At 39.4% G+C, this 24896-nt stretch overlaps 1 protein-coding gene across 10 annotated transcripts in view; it reads right to left on the reverse strand.

Annotated features, from left to right (window-relative positions):
* LOC114157694 (SH3 and multiple ankyrin repeat domains protein 1-like) overlaps window positions 1-24896 on the reverse strand; it is a 54236-nt gene that overhangs the window by 26933 nt on the left and 2407 nt on the right. For 5 of the 10 annotated variants that reach the window (XR_003598234.1, XM_028038883.1, XM_028038862.1 and 2 more), the window contains 8 exons: window positions 12133-12692; window positions 8001-8204; window positions 3794-3865; window positions 3609-3717; window positions 3358-3509; window positions 2794-2961; window positions 1624-1665; window positions 44-160 (listed from right to left, as the gene is read on the reverse strand). Coding sequence is in view for 8 of the 10 variants with exons in the window: in XM_028038883.1 (XP_027894684.1) it covers window positions 44-160; window positions 1624-1665; window positions 2794-2961; window positions 3358-3509; window positions 3609-3717; window positions 3794-3865; window positions 8001-8204; window positions 12133-12588 (1320 nt within the window). In the remaining 2 variants the exon portion in view is untranslated. Of the gene's footprint in view, window positions 1-43; window positions 161-1623; window positions 1666-2793; window positions 2962-3357; window positions 3510-3608; window positions 3718-3793; window positions 3866-8000; window positions 8205-12132; window positions 12693-24896 lie in introns of those variants that run through there. The other 5 variants (XR_003598228.1, XM_028038826.1, XM_028038882.1 and 2 more) reach the window with 3 other exon arrangements.

The following is a 24896-nucleotide window of genomic DNA, read 5'->3' on the forward strand; positions in this document are numbered from 1 at the left end:
TTCGCTTTCACAACGTCTCCGCTCCAGTTTGTTTCAATCTCACCTTGTTGTAGAGCGCTGAAATGTGAAGTGCAGTGTTCCCTGAGGCGTTTTGAGAAGCCGTGTCCGCTCCATAAAACAGCAGATGCTCCAAGTGTTGAGCAAAGCCGTTCTGGCAAGCCTTTTAAAGTCAGAAATAGGAGCAAACTGTTAGTGTTACGAGTGCAAACAAAAACAGGTTGAACCCAAGAGATGCAGCCATAACCAGTAAATTACACATCTGACGTCTTCGTTTACATTTAAATTAGTTGGCAAAACAGGAAACAGAAAATCAGCAGCTGGACATGCAGGGCTGTCCAAACTTTTTGCCACTTGGGCCAAAATTGTTCAGTCAAAAGAAAAAATAACAGAAAAAGGAAATATGGCAAAATGCAGCCAAAATGAAATAAAAATAAAACACAGTGACAGTGGCTTCACACGGAGACAGAGCAGGAAATGCACCTTTAAATTCAGCAGAAGTTTTCACACCCCGCAACTTTTCACACCCCGCAACTTTACTTATGGTTTATGTGACAGAACAAAACAAAACACCGACTCAGACACTCACCGCAGTTCTCTAACGTTTTGGTCAGGAAATCATTTTCACGTTTATTCAGAAACAAAATGGGAACTGAATTTACGGCAATTTAATTATTGATTTTTTAAAGTCTGTTTTTGAGCAAAAGTTACTGTATGTAAAATAAAATCAAAACAAAATTGTTTTAGGTATAAATTAGTTATTACAAATTTCAAAGGGAAAAACACAAAGTCTCCATCTGCATCAGGTCAAACTGATTTATTTATTCCTCATAAAGGCAACAATGCTTATTAATAAACACATCATGTGAAGATGAAACAGCCAGAAAAGCTCATTTTAATCTGCAGCTGCCTAAAAACTTACAACTAACATCCAGAACAGCATGATTTATGAAGTACAGATAAAACTATAAAACTATCGTGATTTACAAAAAACATTTTTAATAACAAAAAAGGAAAAAGAAGAATGTAAAAAAATATTCAACTTGGAGGCCAAACAAAAACATGACGACTGACTGAAATGTTTTTTCTAATGGCTGCAGAACCATTTAACCCATTCCTAAGCTGTGTCCAGGGGCCACAAGAAACTACTCCAAGGGCCGCAAATGGCCCCCGGGCCACACTTTGGACATCCCTGGATTAGATCAAAGCAGATTCTTTAGGTTTGACGGCCTAGTCAAAGTCTAAACCCAATCCAACTAGCAGTTTGTGGAAAAGGCTTGAAAATGACTGTTCACTTGCTAAACTTGAGTTTCTGAGTCTGCAGACGAGCAAACCGAACCCGAGACGTTCCATAAATGCACGCCACATTTTCTAGAAAACATTTCCTCCTACTTCACAGATACTGAGTCCTTCCTTTGTGTTGGTCTGGCACCTAAAGTCTGTGGTTGTAACGAAACAAATGTGACAAAATTAAAGGTTTGTGGACAATTTAGCAGAAATATTTCCGTCAGCAGGAGCCGCACCGGGCTGAAGCAGGAGAACGGAAACGCTTCTGCTCATGTGGATGATCAGAACGTCAATGACTTTCTGACAGGGTGGACGGTGAGATGGAGGAATGAAAGGTACCTTATGGATTTCTTCCATTCCAAATTCCTCTTCATCCCTGTGCTATGGAGAGAGGAGGAAGAGGAGAGAATGAAAACGAGTGAGGATGTGGGAGACGCACAGATCAGATGGCGGTGCATCGCTTCACTTAATGGAAAATGTTTAAAAGAGACCTAATATTCTAAATTCACTTTTTGCATGTTTTAAACTCCCAGCCATTTTCTGGCAATAAGTTCATGTTTTCTGATGGAAAATGAGCCATTTCAAAAACCTTTTTAACATTGAGTCACATTCCACAGGAACTACGCCGATACCTAGCAACCCCAGCCAAGCCCAGCCTGTTACCTAGCAACCTGGAATTCCAGCACATTTGGCCAGCTGGTTTTACTTGTAAGTTAGTTTTGTCTTATTTCAAATGTTCTCTAGAAACTAGACCAAAAATACTTGGTAAGAGATTTTGATGTTTTTGCTGTGAAGATTTAAAATCCACTTCAGCTGGACTGCCTTGTTGCTGAAATGTGCAAATAAACCTGATTGAATATAAGAAAAAGACAAACCCTGAAAAGGAATCTATAGTGTAAAATTTACATTTTGCTCGTTTCTGTTCTTCCATTTGGGTTTTTGCTGCTTCTAAACAGAGCAAGCACCAAAAAAAACAAAAACAACATAGCTGTTTTTGGAAATAAGTTCATGTTTTTTGGTGTTTGGAAAATGAGCCATTTCAAAAACCTCCAGAATGCAACGTCACAAGTCAGCAGGCACTGCCTGTTACCTAGCAACCAGAGCCAAGCTTCAGCTGGACAATGGCTGCTGGAAAAGACAAGAGTTTTGTTGTTTACTTACCATCCAGAAACCACTTTCTGCATTCTTGTTTGTTGCGCAGGAGGCTACATTTCTGCTTTTCAAAGATATACGGTTGTACAACTGTGTATCTGTTTGCAGCCATTTTGACATGCGTGTGTAAACGTTGAGTTGGAGCGTGGCCAGCAGCAACTTATTGGCTTTAAAGTGACAGGAGGCCTTAAAACAACTAAAATCTTATTATCTAAGAATGATTTTGTGCAAAACATGCTTTGTGTAGGCCATAGATCTATCCTAAACTCTTAGATCTACCCTACAGCATAATAGGTAACTTTTGCGACAAACACATGAGACACAGAGGCAGGAAGCTGATTGGCTGGACGGAGCTACCTGATGGCTCTCATCCCAGCCGTTTTCGTCCCTGGTGCCCAGCTTCGCCCGGTAATACAGCAGCGTCTCGCAGCAGGACGTTTCGCCCCCTGTCAGCACAGTGTGGTACAGCGGGGTCAGGCCACAGCGGTCCTTGTAATCCGGAGACGCTCCAAGGGACAAAAGTGCCTGGTGAGGACAGGACAGAGGGACGAAGACGATGATGAGACGCTTCTCTAAAGAGAAAACTCTTTGTCACGTGAGCCAAATCTCTTGAGTCAAACGAACTCACGGGACAAGAAATAAAAAAAAAACAAGGCAAATAAAGTAGTTTGATTTTTTTCTTTGATTCTTTCATGTTTGAGAAATCCTGTAATCTCCATGGCAACCACTCATCTGTGCAAAACGCCTGGGAGGACCTAGCCCCGCCTTCGAGGCGCAGCTCCTCTTCTGCACCTAGCTCCTTCAGACTAGCCAGCAGCAATTAGCAAACAGCTGGTGGAACTGCTGCGCTCATAGGAGTTATGGTTGTTCTGAGTGCGTGGGTGTGTGTGTGTGTGTGTGTGTGTGTATCGATGTTCTCACCAGCAGTCCGGCGTGGTTGTGAGCTCTCACAGCTTTGTGCAGTGCCGTCATGCCGTCACGGCTCCTGAAATCCATGTGGGTCCCGCCCAGAACCAGCAGCCGGACGCCGTCCACCGGCAGGCCGGACTGCACCGCCACCGACAGCGGCGTCTCTGGAAGAAAAATCCAAAATATTTCACATTTCATAACAACTCTGAATACAGATCATGCTACACCTTTCAGATTTTATCAGTAAATCATCAGAATCTCACCTCCGCTGTCAGGGTCATGAAAATTTGGATCCAGACCTTTTTCCAGAACTTTTGCCATTTTTTCCATCGCTCCAGTTTGGACGTATTCCAGAAACTTCTTCTGGCTGGCCTGCATGCAGAGCCAGGTTACAGACCGCTGGGCAGCTGCTATCAGACATGATTAAGAACTGAGGAAGAAGAAATACCTTGGTGCTGAGCTTAGCCAGAGCCTTCTCATCCAGGTTGGTCTGTTTGTAAACTCTGGTTTTATACCGAAACTGAGGGGGGAAAAAAGCATCAGATATGTGTGAAAAACATGAGTCATGTCTAAAAAAAAAATCTACTTTTCAAACTGTGAGCCTGGTTCATGAAGACAAAATGGCCGCTGTTCCTGTGTGCTGCAGCGAATCTCTGCTTCCCACTCAAAGCTGCCAGAACAGGACTGTGATTCATTTCTTCACATTTAGATTCATTTTTGGGAAGAAAAATAACTTAATCACACGAGTTTCTAAGCCTGTCATGATAACAAATTTTACTGGACGATAATCTGTCTCAGAAATTATTACGATAAAAGATAATATTGTCATTTTGAGACCATTTTTAATACTATAAAATACTATGTGTACATGTTTTAGAAAATATACAGAAAAAATTCTGCTGCTTTGTTTTTGATGATGTTTATGTATAAAAAAGTGAAGATGTAATATACTTGTTTCTATCGTCACTTTGTTTCAGTCCACACTTTGTGTGCTTGTCATTGAAATAAATTCAATTTTTTTTATCTAACCTGTACTACTTAATTTTTTTCAGTGTTGTGTATTTTTTTCATTTCATATTGACTTTCAAAAGTTAAAAAAATGACTGAAAAAAAGAAAAAACGTGAACTTGAACTAATAATAACGGCATAATAATGCAAGTAAACTCATTTAAAGACCAAAGAACTTTAATGTCTAAATAATATTTAACACTGGAACCAGAAATACATTTTAAATGTCAAAAATAAACAGTTAAAATGAATTAGGAAGTATCTGTAATCGAAATTGCCTTCCAGCTTTGACAAGGAAAATTGGCAAAAGGGGCAGGAAGTGCAAGCTGTTTAGTTTGTGCTAGATGTCAAATGTTTGCAGCGTTTCTTAAAATGGCGAATCTTCAACAAAATTAAAAGGGAGCGTCTCTTTAACAAATGTCCAAATGAAAATGAATGTGCTCATTTTAATTTCATCATGTAGATAATTGATTTATTGGTGATTGTGGCAAGCTAAAGAGTTTGTACATAAATGTTTTAACATTTCTATTCAGTAAATTCCCATATTTGTATCTAATTGGAACTAGTATCTAGAACTTGCAGAGTATTTTTAAAGGGAACTGGTACTTGGAGATTATTTTTATTTAGGTAAATATCTCAGTAATAATAGGTGTAACCATCTGCACAGCAGGATCAGCCTCATTCATATTTATTTCTAAAATCATTTAAAATCTGAAGGAACAACTACGCATGCTGGATAAATAAGAAACCTCCAAACAAAACTTTATTTTTTATTTTTTACCCCTCCAGGGGGTCTTTTTGTGGCGCTAGTGTCCCTTATATGACAGTAGGCTGACAGGAAACAGGGAAGGAGAGGGGGAAGACATGCGGCAAATATCGTCAGGTCCAGGAGTCGAACCCGCGACGGCCGCGTCGAGGACTCAAGGCCTCCAAATGTGTGTCGTGCTAACCACTACGCCACCACGGCACGCCCCACAAAACTTTATTTTAATAATATCTAATGCCGAATGCATCACAAAAGCTCAAATTGTATGTAAAGGGTTTGTACCTAGATAAACTGCAGAATATTACTGAGTAACAAGGTGTCAATAACCAGTGTTGTATAGTAACGAAGTAAAAATACTTCACTACTTTACTTAAGTATATTTTGGAGTACTTCATACTTTCCTCAAGTATGAAAATTTTTGATGACTTTCACTTTTACTTCACTATATTTCCGAACTTAATTGCGTACTTTTACTCCGATACATTTTCAATGTGTGGTTTAGTTACTCGTTACAAAAAAGCGAGAGAGAGAAACAAAGTGTTTTGACCCCACCTACTGATTAGCAATTAGCAAGTAGGCTACCAAACAAAGTCCGTAGCCTGCTTGCCTGGGCTTGTTCATCACCTCCAATAGGATACACCTGTTTCGCTTCTCCCATTAAACACAAAGCAAGTCTCGCAATCAGCAGCAGCCACATGGAGGAGGAGACGGAGACCAACGACTGCAACTACGTCGGACACGGCTCCAGGGGAACCACCAGCTGGTGATGAGAGCCCATGGCCTTATTTAAACACAATATACTCTTTCGTGGGTGTTAAAGATTCGTCGTACCGCATGCAGTTTATGTTATTCCTGCCCGAAGATGTGGAAATTCTATCTTACAAAAACTCCCCGTCCAACGTGAAGAAACACATCGAGGTAACTTCTTATGAAATGGTTATAATCCTCCTGTTTCAGTAACTATAGCTTGGTCACTAGGCACTACTGTATTGTGAAACGTTGACCATAAATGAACTTTGTTTGGCATTGTTTCAGTTCCATACGTGGTGTATTTAGCTTAGGCTTAATGTTGACTGTAGCAGGCTACCTAGACTCCTCTGTTCAAGGGGGGACAGAAACCATAGCGATAGCAATTTAGACTAAATGTAACGAATATAGGAAAGGCATGCAAGTTCAAAACCAGGTTTACAGATGCCAATAAGCTGCATTTCCCTCCCAATTCTTTTTTTCTTTTGCATAATGACCAGTTGTGTGCACCACCTACTGACTGTAGCATTGACTGATTCACTGATTTGTGAAGTAGAGTAATCGTAACAGCTCTTTTTCTTCATGTTGGCCGCATTTTCTGTACTATTTATTTTTCTCATTTTCAGCACTGACCTTACTTGAAGGGAAAACTTAAGGCTTACAAAAACTTAGTATTTTCTGTCCTGGAGGGTTTACTAAGAAGCTGGTTCAGTTGTAAAGCAGGTTAAGTTAACCTTGTGCTATAGGTAAAGCACCTAATTTTCTTAACTAAATGATGCCTGCAGGTATATCTATTAGCAGGTTTCATTTTGCCTGCACTTGGTTGGGTACATTATTTTAAGTGTATTTGACAAGTTTACCAAAATATAAAAAATGTCATTCAAACTGCATTTGCTTTGTTTTACTTTTTACTTGTACTTTTCATTACATTACTTGAGTACATCCATTTTTACAGTAATTTCCATACTTAAGTACAAGAAGTTTCAGATACTTTAAGACTTTAACTCAAGTAACATTTCAGTCAGTGACTTGGACTTTTACCAAAGTCATATTTTGGAGAGGTACTTATACTTTTACTTGACTCTGAGATTTCAGTACTTTATACAACACTGACATTACCTGACTCTCTACTGTATGAGCTTATTTGGATCCTGGTCAGTGGATCTGGTTTGAACCACAACATCCACCAGATGGCGCTGTGGGATTTACAAATGCAACTTTATACTTCTCTGCTGACCAATCACTCAAAACTAATAAATGTACTTTGCATTTTAAATACGTAATTTGGATAATATGAGATAAAATATACAACTAAATAAAAATGAACAGATTTTTCTCTTGGTTTTTCTGAAATTCTGAGCCTAAAGGTAAACTTAGGCCTGTTTCCTGGTTCTTCAAAGATTATTTCTACATTTTATAGATCATTTTTCAGGCATAATAACTGCTGCTTATATTAAACAAATACACCAGAAATTATTTGTTTACATTTACAGAATACAACCAGGTCCAAATCTGTATCAAATAATTTATGGCTTATTATATTAAAGCGTGCTTTTTGTCAATTAAAAAAAATAATTTTCATTCATCTAAAGTTTCACTCACTACCTCAACTAAGGTCAGAGGTCAAGATTTAACAATAAGAAAAGGAAACTAATGCAACATTTGAGAAAAGGAAACTAATGCAAAAACCTGGACAACCTTCCATAACTAACTACGCTGAACTTTTTACTTGTACTTGAGTTACCTTATTATGAAGCATTGCTATTCTTACTTGAGTAAATATCTGGATCATGTACCCAATGTAACTAAAAATTCGCCAGACACATACCTGCAGTTTTCCCTAAATTTCATGTTGAAAGAAATATAAAACCTTTAAAGAAATATTTAAATAATTGTTTTTTAAAACCCTGATTTTATTTTGTATTTATGTCATTATTCATATAAGCCAATTTTATTTTGGTCCTTAAAATATCACAATTTCCAAAGAAATATGTTTTGGTCCATCTGCTGATGTAATTTTTCAATACTAAATGATTGATAATTTGTTCAGTTACTCAGTACTTGCATAGACTTTTTACCAAATACTTTTTTTGGTCGTCTACAATTTTTGGTTATGAGTAACCTAAGTCCTTACCTCGAGGTAGGGAACCCCTTTCTCAAAGGTGCGTGCATAGTCCCGTAGGGGGCGCTCCTCCTCCAGGAATTTGGCATCTCGTCCTTCTCCAGCCGGCTGGAAGAGTCCGTAGTTGTAGACATCCCACAGGGACTCGCCAAGCGAACAGACGATCTGCTGCTTGGCGCTCCACACGGTGCAGTCCTGGTCAAACTGGAGGCACCGCTGACACACACACACACACACACACACACACACACACACACACACACACACACAGTGGAGGGGTTCAGTTTTATAGACATGGTGCAATGTGACGTCATGTGTGTAAAAAGCTGGTTGCTGATGATGACTTGTGTTGGTTTTAACTGTTAAGTTGTCAACACAAGGTGCTAAAAATGTACCCGATATAAAAAAGAAAATGGGACGCAGTGCTTTGCTATTGTCATCACTATGACAACCAGATCAGGTCAGGAAAAAGTTTTAAAAAGTTTTAATTTTAAACAATCAGAGAGGGAAGTAGGTCAGTAATGCTAGCTTGACTCTGACAACCTTAACATGTAGATGTGCTGCAGAATTCAGTGTTTTGGTTCAGTTTGAAACAAAACTGACCCACAAACCAACTCTGCCAGATCATCAGTAGAGCAGGTGTTTAAATCAGCTAATCTACTGCTGCTGTGGTCAGATGAATCCAGCCTGGAAACGTGTTACTGTAACAGACTGACCTACATTTAGTGGTGTTTATCCACCTTTTATTCATTAAATGGAACTTAATCAAATTTTATTATCTTTACTTTATTCTGGTATGTTATTTATCTTAATACATCTTATCTCAATATATCTTGTTTTCTTTAATTTAATTTCACTTTACTTTATTTAGCATTTTATCTTATTATATTTCAGTCAGTTTCTTCCACACTAAATATTGTTAAACATAATATAATTAATATAAATAATATAATTTATTTAAACATAAATGTGTCCATAGTTGTTATCCTGTTAACTACTGATGTGTAAATGTGTGAATCATCATGACGGCTTGTGATGAATGAAAGAGAATATTATCTCTGCAGAATTTAATGTGATTTAAATAATTAACAACCATACAATATTTCTATAAAATAACTGCTGTCATCCTTTTGTTTGGTGCAGTGAAGTTTTTTATTTTCACACTACACTTATTACAGTGTTAGAATAAAGAGGAGCAGATATGAATGTTTATCGTTTGTTCTGTATAGAAAGTGTCAAATTAACACCAACTCCTACAGGAAAACAACAAACTGCTGTAGAAAATATCTCATTGTTTTTTCTGGCCTCGGATGTTTCCTGTGTTCTACCTGAACTCATTAAGTTCCAAGTTTCTTTTCTTGAAAAAATGTCAGTTTTTTTCTAGTAAATGTTTGACTTTTCAAACTCAGAAAGTTCCAAGATTTCTGTAAATAAAATTCTCAGAATCTCAAAATTTTAGGTTTTTTCTTTTTTTGCAAATTTTTGATTTTTCAAACTCAAATTTTCTCGTGTATCCTAGAAATATTAATCTCAACATTTCTTAGATATTTCTAGCAAATCTGAAACTTTCCAAAGTGGGTCATTTCCAAGATTTTCAGAAAATTTCTCAGAACAATCCCTTTCTGTTAAATCTAAGTTGATCCTAACTTGCCGTCTGGTGGGCAGACCCTCGCAGCTGTTCTGCTTCATCAGTTCTGTAGGTAAAACTGCACAGCTCAGCATTGCTCTCATAGTATGGCCAAATCTATTGGCATGGCAACAGTTTCATTAGTGGAGGCAGGCAGCCGTTGCCGTAGCAATGCCTCCCAAGTCCCTTGGAGGTATGCGGTGACGTACCTGAGCCTGTGTGTTTGTGTATGAAAGAGGTAAAGTGTGTTTGTGGGGACGGTGTGTGTATGAATGAGGTAAAGTGTGTTTACGGGGACGGTGTGTGTATGAATTGTTTTAAATATTTCAGAAATTTAAAACAAAAGAGCTGATCAATAATTATCAATATTGACTTATATTAAACACATCGTGATAAGTTTTCCAGCCATCATGTTGTTCATCTAACAGACATAAAAGTACGGGGTGTTTACGGGGACGGTGTGTGTATGAATGAGGTAAAGTGTGTTTGTGGGGACTGTGTGTGTTTACTTCTGATGGCCCGTAGTTATGGCGCAGCCTGGATGTCACAGTGACACCTTCTGCAGCACTGTAATCTAATTGGAGTGCAGCTTTTCCTTCCTGCCTTTTCTTCAGGCATATATGTAGACTGAAGAACAACAGAAACCCTCTGCATGTTTCTCACTCCTTGGCTCTTCCCAAACTCATTAAAACCCTATTAGATAATTAGCAATTACTGTTATATTGAGGGCAGATTAGCTGACATAAAGAACGTTGGGCATGTTGAGGGAGTTGGAAGCAGAGTGGGTGGGGTTTCATCACCTTGCTGCTGCTTGTGTGTGGGTTTGCCAGTTCTCACCTGCTACCAGCTGCAGGAAGTGTGAAGTGATGCTAACTCCAGATGTGGGAGCTAATTGGCTGTGAGTGACCCACGCAGGTTCCAACATTGCCATGTTGACTGATGGAGTCACTTCTTCTCTGCTGCTGAGGTTTGCTCTGCTTTCCATTTGCTTTTTTATGTTTACACACCTGGTGTAAGGAATTACTTTCTTTTCTTTAACAAAGAGATAAAAATTATCAGAATATTTCTCTGTCTTTGTTTTCTGGAAATTATTAGAATTATTTGGGTAATCCTAACCAACCGATGGACGGATGGATGTATCCCATCAAATGATGACTGTTTGGTCATGGATTACCAATTTTTTAAAATCCTTTAAAAATCTGATGAACATAAAGAACAAATACTTGCTAGTGCCAATATTTACGCAACTCTGCTAAATGTGGGATTTTTGTCAAACTAAACATTAACAAGTTTTTGTCCTCCTGTACTAAATGATCTGAATTTTCACAGGTTTGTTTTTGTCTTTTAAATGATGGGATGGTAATGTGTCTGATGAATATTACTGTGCAGCAGCTATATTAATATTTGTTATAGTGTCAAATTAAACTGAATCTTTCTCTGAGGCAGTAATACCAGAGAGACTCGGCTTGAACTACTTCCTCTTTTGGAAAGACCTCCAGTCAGCGGCCTGCTTGTGACAAGACCAAACTTTTAACACGTCTTTATTGAACTCAGTTTTTTGTTTTAAAGATACACCGATCCAATATTAATATTTGTATCAGTCCCAATATAAAAAAAAATTCTAGATATCAATAACAATATGCCTGATCCATGAGGGCAGATCTATTCATTCTATTTCTATGGTTTATGCTCTGAGTGACATCATGCTTTATTATTTATTTTATTAGATTAGAATGACTAATTGTTGCAGTTTGTTTACATGTTTGACCAAGGTACTCAACCTGTTGTTCTTGTAAGTTTATTTCTTATTTATTTTACATTTGCTGTTATATTCCTAATTACACTGAATGAAAAAAATAAAGCTGTCTTGTTTTCATGTTTGACCAAGCCTGAGAAGCTTGTGAAGCTATTCATGTATTTAAGTGCTGTACTGGTGAAGTTATGAAATAAATTTGTAGTTCAGTACTTTTATGTCTGTTAGATGAACAACATGATGGCTGAAAAACTTATCACGATGTGTTTAATATAAGTCAATATTGATAATTATTGATCAGCTCTTTTGTTTTAAATTTCTGAAATATTAAAAATTGGTGGTGTGACCTTTCCTGTTTTATCAACAATTTTCACTCCACAATAATGAGGCACAGTGGTGAAACCTTAAACTGCTGCTGCGCAAGTTACTCAACAGATTGTTGCTAGGTAACCAAAGTCAGGGGGAAATTGACCCAGCAGGTTGTTGCTAGGTAACCAAAGAATGAATGAGTTAGTTGATTCCACCAAACTTGATTATTATATATATATTGAATATTCTATCAGCTGTATTATCTATTGATATTATGTGTTTATTGCAGTAGATGTTATTGATGTATTGTTCACATTCTATGTTTAAAAAAAGAATCGTCTTATGTCAGTTCAGCTGTTTCTTGGTATCGGATCGGTATATCAGTATCAGAAGTGAAAAAGTGGATTGGTGGATCCCTCGTTGTTTTGGACCCGTTTTGGTTCAGATGCACTTACTGTCTGTTTGATGTCAGGGATCCCGATGCGGAACACCATCATAGTCAGGAAGGCATCCTCATGAGGCGCCATGGCGGTCATGCTGCGCTCCATCAGCGCTCGCCGTTTTGCCGCTATGAGGTGTTGCTGCTGCAGCTTGTTAGCAGCGTGGTGATGCGTTTGTGCCTGATTGGACATGTGGGCAATGCCCCGGTTGTCCAGGTTACCGGGTCTCAGCGGTCGGTCCATTCTCTGTCTGCCAACCACAATGGCCGCCGGTTTCACCGCCTCACCGCCCTTCCCTTCCCAGGCCTGGCGTCCGCCGATCATTTCCTTCCCCCCCAGTCCTTCTAGTCCTCCGTTCTCCCTGCTCCACAGGCCTTCGTCACTTCCTCGCCTTTGCTCTTCTTCTTCTTCCTCATCCTCCCCATCTTTGTCGTCCTGACTGGAATAAAAATGCTCATTATTTCCCAGCATCCTTTGCTGTGCAGGTGGTCACTGCAGAGAGGGCTGAGTGATCTAGCTGTCATGGGGACAAAACATGGCTGTCCCATGAGAGCGGCTCCGTCCGTGGGAACATGCTGTGGAAAACAGGCAGAAAACTGAGTCAACTTCGGCTCCTCATTCACAAACAACATAAAGTCAACAAAATTAGCAACGGTGTAAATCAAACATGGAAAAGACAAGAGCAATAGTAGCAAAACTAGCCAGTGGCAATGTTAATAAGTCCACATGTGAAGTAGCACAGAGCTGGTCCACATTTCACATTTAGCCAGTAGGAATGCACTGGGGAGCAGCAGGCTGATGGAAGACAGGCTAAATATAAACTCTGAATTTGCATCACAGGTTCTTTGCAGAAGAGAGTGAGGTGGATGTGCAATCTGGCATCACACGAGGTCAAGATCATTCCTGCTTGGTGGTAATGGAGAAGCCAAATGGAAAATAAACATCTGATGATATTCATTATATTCTATGGAACGGTTTCAGCCAAGGTCATTCTGTCCCTGGAAGGAAACAAAATCCTGACTTCCACTTTTCCTTCGGCCAAAACTCTAATGACCCCCTACCGGCAACCTGGCAACCCCCTAAAAATATACATAATTATTTCCCTCCATTCATTTAAAGGGGAAGTATTATGTGTTTTCCAGGGACATACTGTAGTTCCACTTTATAGCAAAGTCGAGTAACTATGGTACCTCTGTCTCTTTAAAAGTTCCTGGTCTTTCTGAAGCTCCGCATCCAGGAAGTCATCTCAACATGGAAAATCTATCAACCCTTTAGCAATGTTTTTACAAGTGTTGCTATGAGTCACTATGAATCTGAAAATAATTTCGAGACCCTGCACTTAGTCTCTCGCGACCCCTGCAGGGGCTCAAACCCCCACTTTGGGAACCTTTGGTCTAAGTGAAGGTTTCTTCGCTCTCCTTCCTGCTTATTTCAAACCACATGAGAAAATCTACATAAAAGTTTCTAAAGGAAAGAAAAATGAGTCAAAGTCTGGGCAGCTTCACAATAACGATCAGGACGTCTGTAACGGAAGTAAAAACATTATGTAAAGTAAAATAAAGTGTTTTTGCTGCCACTCAGTATAAATAACGCCGTTTACACAGCCTTGCAAAACTTGAGCATTTGTCACATTACAACTTCAAACCTCAGTGTATTTCATAATGATTTAATGTGCTGGACAAAGTATAGTTGAGTGAACGGGAAGTTTTCAATATTCGTTAGTAATAAAATTTTTAAAAATGTGTAATAAACTGGATTAAGCCACCTTTACTCTGATACCCCTAAATGCAATTCACTGAAGTCACTTTGAACACATCTAACATCCTAATTGTGGAACAATTGTGACAGCAGCATACTATGGGAATGCCTTTCTTCCCATTGCGCCCCCTGCTGTTGAACTAAATTCCCTGCAGTCAAAATGACTGCTAATTCAGACCAAGATGGGTAGAAATTGTTGCATTTTATCTGCCCTTTGCACACCAACTATGAATTCTGTTTTTATGAAAGTTTACAGTTTTCAACACAAACTGTAAACAGAAGGTATGGATCCGTTTGTTTTATTTACTCAACTCAACTTGAGAACTGATGATCTTGTGAACAAAATGGCTTCAGTATTCCAAGTAAAGTCCAGCCACTGCGGTTTCGGCCATGTTTTCTAATCATTTGTCCATGTAAGACTTATCCTGCCTGAAGTGAGAAACTGCTGTGTGTTTTGGTTTTTGGCCGTTCCCATAGCAACCTGAATACAGCTGGCTGTGCTAGCAGTGCTGGCAGCTAGCATTCCTCAGTTTAGACGAGAGGTCGAACCCTACAGTCTGATAGTCTGTGGTGAATATCTCAGGACGTAATGGAGGTTTCTGCTGTCTGGATGTTACACTCTTAGCATGTCAGGACAGTCATCAGATTCTCATACAGCAACAGTCTTCAGTCAGAGGCTTATTCAAAGTCATTGCCAGACTGACTGCTACTGGAGATCTTTCCAGTATACAGATTCACTGTCCACAAGACTCCGAATATACTTGGATTATATAAATGATGACATTTTAACTATGTTTGAATTAAAGCATGCAGCTCCTATGCACCACAAATCTAGAACAAACCAGAAAACCGCAAAACAGCCGAAACACTGAGTTCCTTTAAATCGAGATTAAAACCAGCTGGTTAAAGCTGCAGATCACTGGAAGACTGACCGACATATTGATGGATATTAATGATTTTGTTGGTGGGACTGGAGAAAATGTGATGTTTGTTGTTGGTTTCTCAGTTGGTGACTGGTTGATGTTTTTCTGACTTGTGTTTATATGATGCAAAAACCTTTGAGCATATTTGTTGCTGAAATATGCTCTACAAATAAACGTGATGGATGGATCAGAAGACATGCTGCACTCATTATTTTTCTGTTTATTCAGTGTAAACCTGTTTTTGCTAAATTGCAGCTTTTGGAAATATTTTATTCCATTTCAGCTGATGAAGTCCTGCATGTGACCTGAACTCTCCATAATCAGGAGACGATATTCTGTCCTCAGGACATGACGGGGAAATATCCGTGCTGACATACCAGGCGGTTGTGGATCAAGGACTCGGATGTCTTCCTGTTAACTCAACCCAGATAGAAAATGTTGGGGAGAAATTGATTACAAGCTGCAACAGGCAGGATGTGAAGCAGCTTTTGGCTCACTGCACATCCCATTTCACATCCTGGTGCCTGCTCGTGTCGTGTCCTGGTTTCTCTTTGGTCCGGGTGCAGTATTTTCGTTGTCGGCGCCGGTCCAGACGGCGCCAACGGCCGGCTGGCTGGTGAAGAGAAACGCCGGGGATCTCCCAGTATGTGACTGGCAGGCCGACGCTCTGAATCCAGCCGTATCAGAAAGCACAGATGGACGGATGGATCCCGCAGAGACACAACTGGAATCAGGACAGCGATCTAAGTCATTCAGACGCTGATCGCTGCCACTGGCGATGAGCGGCGGCGGAGGAAGTCCTGCTGAAGATGACGATGATTCTGTGACTTTGCTTCGTTAACCTTCATTAGGTTTTTGGCTCGTCCAACAACGCTGAGCTGAGAGGAAATGACAGCCAGCGGCTCAATGGTGTAAACCCCAGACTGAAATATTAAAAAGTTAAACCTTGATGAATTATTTAAAAACTTTTCCCACCTTTAATTTGATAATTGTCCTGTTAAATTCAACAGAAACAAAAAATCTGATGGGAGATGAAATGGAAAAAAATAAACCTGGTGGCAAACGTAAGCACATACTTAAAATAAAAAATTTATGAGACATTTTGATTTTCATTTTCAAAAAAGTTTTGTTAAAAGAGATAGCATTAATAATTTGAGAGGAACAGAGATTTTAAAAAAAAACAAAGTCAGAATAAACAAACAAAATGATGCATTTCCATCTGAGGAATTATCTCCTAAAGGAAACCAAAGAGAGAAGACCAATTTTTACTTTTAAAAATATAATATAATATTCTACTAAGGTATAATGAAGTATACTGATTTAGTACAGTGCTGTATTCATATTCATTAAACACAACATTGATGCATCTATGGATGGTTGATTGATGCTCAGCTGCTCATTGTAAAATAAACTTTTATGTCAACATGTTCATTTTAAACTGTAAGTTAATAAAATAAAACTAATTTAGTATCAGCTAGGGCTGAAATAATTAATCATAATGAATCAATTATTGAAATAATTAACTAATTTAGTAATTGGTGTAAGATTTTGCTCTTACACCTTTGGGATCCACTGTATGCTAGATAGGTGATTGGGTCTAATAAAACTCCTCAAACGGGGATTTAAAAAAATATTTTACCGTTGCTCTTCATCAGTGGCCACAGTTGTAGTTAATCCTCTCAGCACTTAGCAACTTCACCGAAAGTTAACACTGTCCAACAATCATGTTGGTACAGCTACACATCACAGGTTATATGGTTCCTCTTCCTGGCTCTGCATGGCTACTGGTTGTTACATTATCATTGTAAGAAGCTGGCCAAAATTGTGCAAAAAAAACAAAACATTTCACATTTAAGATTAAAAAAAAATCTTTGTCTGTAAATCTGTAATCTGTAAATCCCCTAGGTAAACATTTTACAGATAAATTACAGATAGCTTGTTTTGTAAACTTTCAGGTGAATGAAGTGTTTCAGGTGTTGAAGTTTTGATTATTGAATGTTACAAATTCTTCAAGTCGTTAAGATGTTTACATTCATGCTCTTATTTTGAAGGGGGTGAAGACAGCAGTTCTGTTTCCTCTTACAGTTTCTCTAGTTTGAAATAATTATTTAAAACAATAAAAACACGAACAAAATGAAACAAGACAAACAATGTAAATAATATAAAATATAATGTTGAAATTGGGTTGTGGTCTTAATGGCTCTGACAGAAATTACGGCCATGCTAAGATTTTATTTTTTATTACGAGAATAAAGTCATAATATTAGAATAATATAGATGCGATATTACCACCAAAAATGTCTTGATGAGATATATACAGCAAAAAAGGAACTTTTTCGTTGAAAATCCCTTTTGGATTTCTGTGATTATGATTTGGATTTTTAAAAGGCATCAAATTTCTGGCAAAAGCTTCATGAAAAGCTGACTAAGAATGGCTTGTTAACACTCTGGTTTTTAATGCCATCATTCACGCTGCCCAGGAGGGAATAGAGGCGGCTGATTTATGAACAAAGACTCATTAAATATTGAACAGAGTCGAGCATTCGCAAGTCAGGCCAGGGAGCGGCAGAGAGCAGCCAGAAGAAACTAATTGGGATGTAAAAGTGATGGGAGGAATCACAGGAGAGAAACATGAGTTTAGTTTGCATAAAGCAAAGTAGTCAGATTCAAGCAGAAAGAGGATTACAGCAGCAGAAAGGAAGGTGAGAGTGAAGGCCAAATGAAACTATAACATCAGAAAAGGAAGGAATAAGTTATGTGGAAACTATAATAACTGGGGTAATTAACCTCCTGAAATACTTCCCTCAGAAATCATAGAAGCAGGACTTCATTTGTCCTAATTTAGCTGCTTTTCTCTGCAGCGACAGCATCTCCATCCCAGCTGTTGGTCCCTGAACATCATCATCAGCTTCTCAGCCAAAACTAAACTTCTTCTATGTGCCTGAATTATCACCACTGCTGCTCCTTATGGCGCCATTGTGTTTAATTTGATAAGCTACTGCTGTCATAAACCCTGAACAGGCCCACATGTAGCAGGTATTCAGCCTCTGGCTGAGGCTCAGATTCAGTCCCATCCAACCAAAACACACAGTGGTAGTTAAAGTCCTGCAAACTTAAAATGTTTGCAGGACCGAATCACCGAAATTCAGACGTCAGACGGGAAACGAGAGTAAACAAACATGGCCGCCTGGAAGAAGGAATGGAGGTAGTTTGTGAATAATATTTATCAGAGGAAAATAACCTGATCTAATTCAGCCATTATTGGTTGAATTACATCAATAACGATTGATCTAATTCAGTTACTGTTGGCTGAATTAGATCAACAACTTGTAGAAATTTCAAAAGTTTGTAGGAATTTCTACCATTTTGTAGAAATTCCTCTTCTACAAAAATGAAACTTCTATGCTTTATGAAAATATTGTCTAATTAGTATATTATTGAATAGATTTTTAAAAATGTCTAAAGACAGTTCAGTTTTAATAAAGAACAAAATGTGGCCCTTAAGTAATTTTATCTTGACATTTTTGGCTCTAATGGCAAAAACTTTGGACATCATTGGTTCATAAAAAGATCAACAATGACTCGACTTCCTGTTTCTGCATGTCGCAGTTCTTTATCTTCCCCACATAGAGGTCAAACTGAGGTAAAGTAATTTAATGTAAAGTAATATCTGCTTTCCTTTCATTGAATGATCTGTGAAACATTACGCTGCCTGTCTGCGCCTTCAGCCCAGCACAATGCGCCATGAAGACCTTTAACTCGTCACTTCTCTCCGTCAGTCTCTCCCTCACTCTCCTCTAATGTAGGACAGAGCTTGTGTATAGATATATTTTCAGTGTATCGGTCCCCGGAAAGTAGAATTGGAGATCATCCAAGGAACAGATTGTCCCACTTTTACATCCTGCAAAAGTGGAGCGGCCAAGATCTGTCCTCCATCTTCGCTGCGTTTGACTGGGTCTGCAGCCGTCCGCCGCGTTTGGAGCGCCTGCAGCGCGAAAACATTCCGACCCGGGGCGGACCGAGGCACCGCCATATGAACGATGCTACGCTAACCATCGGCCTGGGGGGGGCGCTCTGACGCAGTATTACACGCAATCAGCCTTTCGCTTCAGTCCGAGGTTGTAATGTGACAAAATGTGACTTTAAAATTTAAAGGTTATGAATAATTTTGTAACATAGCAACTAAAACCTGAAAGTTTTCACCGTTCAAAATTCTGTTTGTGAATTTTCTCATGTTTCATCACTGAACTTTCAATGATTCGCATTCCTACGATTCAGTATTACGGCTAGGCTACAACTTTTATTTAAATTACAAGAATAAAGTCAAATTTAACAAACACAAAAGTCAGACGATAATAAATTTGCAATAGTATGAGAATAAAGTCGGAAAATACCAGAATAAAGTTGTACAGTAAAGTTATGTCACCAAAATAAAATATTATGAAAATAGTCACAATATTGAGAAAAAAACATTAAAGTCAAAATGATATGAAAGTGGTAATATTACCAGAATAAAGTTATCATAAGAATAAACTCGTACGACAATAAAGTTGAAACAACACAAGAATAAAGTCCTAATATTCCCAGAATAAAAGTATTAACAGAAGGCTTATAACAATAAAATTAGATTACAAAAATAGTCACATTACAAGAATTAAGTCGTAATATAACAAAAGTATAGAATGAGAATAAAGTCAAACAGAAACTAAGTCCTACTATCAGAATAAATTTGTAATATGAGAATAAAATAACATGACAAAGTTAAAATATTACCAGAATAAAGTCGTATGACTATGCTTTTTTTTTTTTACAAAAATAAAGTCCTAATATCCCAAAAATATATTATGGAACTATAAAGTTAATAAAGTCAAATTTAACCAGAAAAAGGTTGTAAGACAATAAAGTTGTAATAACATGAAAATAAAGTTATAAAATAGCAGAATAAAGTTGTGATGTGGAAATAAAGTTATATCACAAAAATAAAGTTGTAAAAACACAAAAAAACCTCAGAGAATAAAGTCAAAATAACAAGAATAAAGTGGTACGATTACTTTTATTTATATCACGAAAATAAAATCATATTATGAGAATTAAGTCGTATCTCATGATAATCTGAGAATGAAGTTGTAATTTTACCAGAATAAAGTCATGTGACAATAAAAATTACAGAAATAAAGTCAAACTGTAATAATAAACTTTTTTCTTAGCCTGTCAATCTGCTGCATGTTTCTGATCTGTAACCAAACCAATATTTGGCCAAATCAGGAGAAATATTTGAGTTTTATTCAGTTTATTGGTGAATTCACAAAGGAACCAGTGGATTTATCTGTCCAAACAGTTTCAGTTTCCTCTGAACGTCTCATCAAACACAGACCAACCACAGCTAACCATGCTAATCACCAGCTAAGTGGGTAAATAAAATCATTTTCACCCATTAATATCCGTTGCTTTCATCTCAGTTCCCGTTGATTCATCTACGAAGCTTCACGCCACAGAGAAGCCACTTCCCTCACCAAGGGTTCAACAAAGTTGAATGTTTTCCACTTCCCTCACCAAGGGAAGTGGAAAACATTCAACTTTCACTTTAAAACGGTCCAACAATCATGCTGCCACCTCCGGAAACTGACTGCTAATGCAGCTTTCAGGCTTTTTCATGTTTGTCAGAAGCGTTGAGATGAAATCATCGTGAAGCTGCATCAGAGTTTCCCTGAGTTTGGTTTGCATCTGATCAAAGTGGGCTATGGTTCCTCTTTACTCTGGATTTAATTGGGTCAGGTTGGATGTGCACTGAGGGCCTCGCTTAGGCTAAACTGGGCTGGAAGGGCCCAGAGACCTGAGAGCAACGCAGATTTATGATCCAACGTCCCTCGCTCCATTTTAACGCAGCGCTGCATGTAAACATGGATCCTGCAGCTCCGGAGCAGAAACACCCAATCAGCGCTCATCACACTCGCTTTTATCGTTTACTTTGGATCTATAGAAGGGAAATGAAGCCGCTTTGCATCATGTTTACAATTTTCCTATGAATGTGTCCCAAATACAGATTCAGAGGAAGAAAACGCATCAATGAACTGCAAAACACTAAATCTGGCCAGTATTTACTGTCTAGTTCAGTTGCACTAACAGGTAACTTCAGCAGAAAACAGGAGCTTGTTTCTAGTCAATAATATTAAATAGTTCTAGTTCCACTGGCAGATTATTTCACTTATAAAATATTTTACCTGGTTATAAGTGATAAGTAATTTATAAGTAATTTTTTCAGCAATTATGTAATTGCTGAAAAAATTATTCTACAAGTTGACGAACTGCAAGACGCACTTTATAGATTTAGTTTTTCAAAGAAAATGTGAAAATCATGTATTTATGTTCTTTTGCTTCATAATGATGTTAAATCACATTAAGTCCCACTAAAACATTATTATGTGGTTGTAATGTGACAAATATTACAAAGTTCAAAAGACAATATGGCAGGAAAACCTTTCACAATAAAAGTTTTGTATTAGTCGATATAGATAATCATTGATTAGTTTTTTTGTTTTAAATATCTGAAATATTGCCAAACTGGTGACATCATGTTTCCTGTTTTATCCCGTTTTCATTTCACGCTGTTGTTTTTTTATTTTTTAGCAGTTTTGGGACAAAGTGGGGAAACTTGAAACTGCTGCTGCCCAAGCTACTCAACAGGCTGTTGCTAGGCAACCGAAGTTGGAGGGCAATGTAAAACTCCCTGTTACCCAGCAGGCTGTTGCTAGGCAACCAAGGAAAGAGTGAGTTAGTTGATTCCACCAACCTTAGCTAGCCATGAGAGGTTTAGAGCTAAACCTCTGTCTTTCCTCTGTTTAAATCTCCCAGAATGCCGTGCAGTTCTGGATCAGAGTTCAGTGAATATTCTATAAAATGTATTATCTATTAATATTGATCACAGGTCAATTGTGAGATATACTGCTATGATTTATTGTCTAGGCCTATTCAAAGGCTATGAATATTAAATTCTATTTTTCCAAGTTTTTATGAGTTAGCAAATATTTTAATTTTACTGAACACAAAATTATGTGACAGGAAGTGCGTTAAAGTCTCCTTTAAACAGAGTTCAAAGGTCAGCATCATCTTTATAACAACAAATGAAGAACATGGAGGTTCAGATCCTGATTTTATCCCACAAAACGTCAAACCGAATGTACGAACAAAGCAGCCGACAGACCAGCCAGACACACACACACACACACACACACACAGACACACACCTACAGCGTGTCCACCAGTGACAGCTTCACTTACCTTCCCTGTCCGGAGACTTAACGGTAACGCGGAGGGACAGACGCCAACAAGTGGCTAATGGAAGCTGTTAGACACGGCAGCAGCGTGTCAGTAGGACTCGTTACAGATCATCCACCTTCCATGTCAACGAGTTTCATCCGAAAACATTCAACTTTCACTTTAAAACGGTCCAACAGAAAAAGGCTTCACACTTTTCCATATGTTATAATATAAAGCATGCAGCTCCAAGATCATAACAAAACCGCTACAATAAAAAAATATTTACTCTGCAGATTGTTTAATCAGGTGAAGTAATACTTTTTCCTTTCTGCACATTTTCTGCAGTGTTTTCCATAAATTACAGCCTGATATATGATATATTTTGTGCGTGACAATCAGTATTGTGGCTGCACTCTGCCTCCGGCTTACTGCTCCTGTGGGTCTGATATAGGAACATTTCTGTGGTTCTTGCATGTTTTCTAGCTGCAGCGATCGGACCGGAGCCGGAACCCTGCAGCACAGAGCCGTCAGGGAAACGTCTCCTCAGCTGGACGCCATGATGTCTTCAAACCCGGGAGAATTGGTGGAGGACACGGCATCTGGTTATCAACTGCTGGTCTCTGCTGCGATGCAGAAACAGGCCGAGGCAGCCAGACGACAGACTGCAGGGGAAACACCAAGGCTGCTGTGGTGGAAATCACAAACCACAGATTCCTCTGGGGCGATGTGCTCTTCTACGTCTGATCAGGAAGATTTCACACCAGATAGTGCGGTAGATTTGGGTTCAAAACTTCATCATCTGCTCCACCTCCTGCTGCTGTGGTTCTAACCCAAACCAACCTGTTCCCCTCCTGGCCTGTGGGGGCGCTGCACCAAGAACCACTGAAGGAAACAACACAAAAACCTCTGAAGGCACTGAGAGCAACTTCCTTCTTCACCAGATGGAAACAAGATGGAGGCGTCAGATTTTTCTCTTTAGTCTTTGGCTGAAGACCAGGAGCCATTTCTGCTGCTAGTGCTAGGCTAACATGTTAGCTTTGGTTGTACTTACCCAGAATGCCCTGCGCTGTAGTCCATTTCCTGCTGTTGGAGAGGCCTTCAGTATTAAATATTGAAGCTTGCTGGCTAGTATATGAATAGGGTAAGGAAGTACCCAGTTCTTCTTTTGGTAAATTATTAGTTTGTAAAATGGTCTTTTAATTTGTTTTCTTTTTTGTAATGTTGTAAATTTACCAAAATAAAGTTGATATATGTAGGCAGACTAGAGTTCAGATTAGAGTTCAATTAGCATTCACACCTCCCCAAACAAACTGGAATTTCAAGGCAAGCAGACTGGAGTCAGGTTAAAGCGGACTGGAGTCGGGTTAAAGCGGACTGGAGTCGGGTTAAAGCGGACTGGAGTCGGGTTAAAGCAGACTGGAGTTGGGTTAAAGTGGACTGGAGTCGGTTAAAGTGGACTGGAGTCGGGTTAAAGTGGACTGGAGTCGGGTTAAAGCGGACTGGAGTCGGTTAAAGCGGACTGGAGTCGGGTTAAAGCAGACTGGAGTTGGGTTAAAGTGGACTGGAGTCGGTTAAAGTGGACTGGAGTCGGGTTAAAGCGGACTGGAGTCGGGTTAAAGCGGACTGGAGTCGGGTTAAAGCGGACTGGAGTCGGTTAAAGCGGACTGGAGTCGGGTTAAAGTGGACTGGAGTCGGGTTAAAGCGGACTGGAGTCGGGTTAAAGCGGACTGGAGTCGGTTAAAGTGGACTGGAGTCGGGTTAAAGCGGACTGGAGTCGGGTTAAAGTGGACTGGAGTCGGGTTAAAGCAGACTGGAGTTGGGTTAAAGTGGACTGGAGTCGGTTAAAGTGGACTGGAGTCGGGTTAAAGCGGACTGGAGTCGGGTTAAAGTGGACTGGAGTCGGGTTAAAGCGGACTGGAGTCGGTTAAAGCGGACTGGAGTCGGGTTAAAGTGGACTGGAGTCGGGTTAAAGTGGACTGGAGTCGGGTTAAAGCGGACTGGAGTCGGGTTAAAGCGGACTGGAGTCGGGTTAAAGCGGACTGGAGTCGGGTTAAAGCGGACTGGAGTCGGTTAAAGCGGACTGGAGTCGGGTTAAAGTGGACTGGAGTCGGGTTAAAGTGGACTGGAGTCGGGTTAAAGCGGACTGGAGTCGGTTAAAGCGGACTGGAGTCGGTTAAAGTGGACTGGAGTTGGGTTAAAGCGGACTGGAGTTGGGTTAAAGCGGATTGGAGTCGGTTAAAGTGGACTGGAGTCGGTTAAAGTGGACTGGAGTCGGTTAAAGTGGACTGGAGTCGGTTAAAGTGGACTGAACTTAACGTTGCCAAACGTCTCATTGAACCTCCCGTCTTCTCCTGGTTCTGTTTGCTCCGTTCTGATCAATTGTTCTGTGTTGTGAGGAAGCCATTAATCTTTCTCTGCTCACTCGGCTCCAAATTGCCCACTTTGTTTGCTGCGTTTCCCAAATTAATTCCCTGCGGTCCAATTGTCCAGCAGAGGCTGTGCTGTTAAAGTATTGCTCATTTTGCTTTGGCTCCTGAGAAGTTCAGTCAATTATGCGTCACAGGATGAAACGCTGCAGAGCGGCGGAGTAACCGGGTCGGTTCTGCCGGGCCTGGGACCGGTCGGGTCGGTGTGAACGCGCGGTTCGTCTCTGCAGACGTGTGAGAGGTTTCCACCTTTTCCAGCAGCTGACGTGCTGCAAGCTGCAAGCAGGCAGGAGGTGTTGATGAGTTCCCGTTTGGTTCGTCTCACCTCCCAGTTCCAACACTTTTTCCTCTCAACTGTACTTTTTTTTACCAGAATAAAATTCTGTTTAGATTGAAAACCTCTTTTTGATTTTGC

Source organism: Xiphophorus couchianus, chromosome 2 (genome assembly GCF_001444195.1).
Source record: "Xiphophorus couchianus chromosome 2, X_couchianus-1.0, whole genome shotgun sequence".
Lineage (NCBI taxonomy): Eukaryota > Metazoa > Chordata > Actinopteri > Cyprinodontiformes > Poeciliidae > Xiphophorus > Xiphophorus couchianus.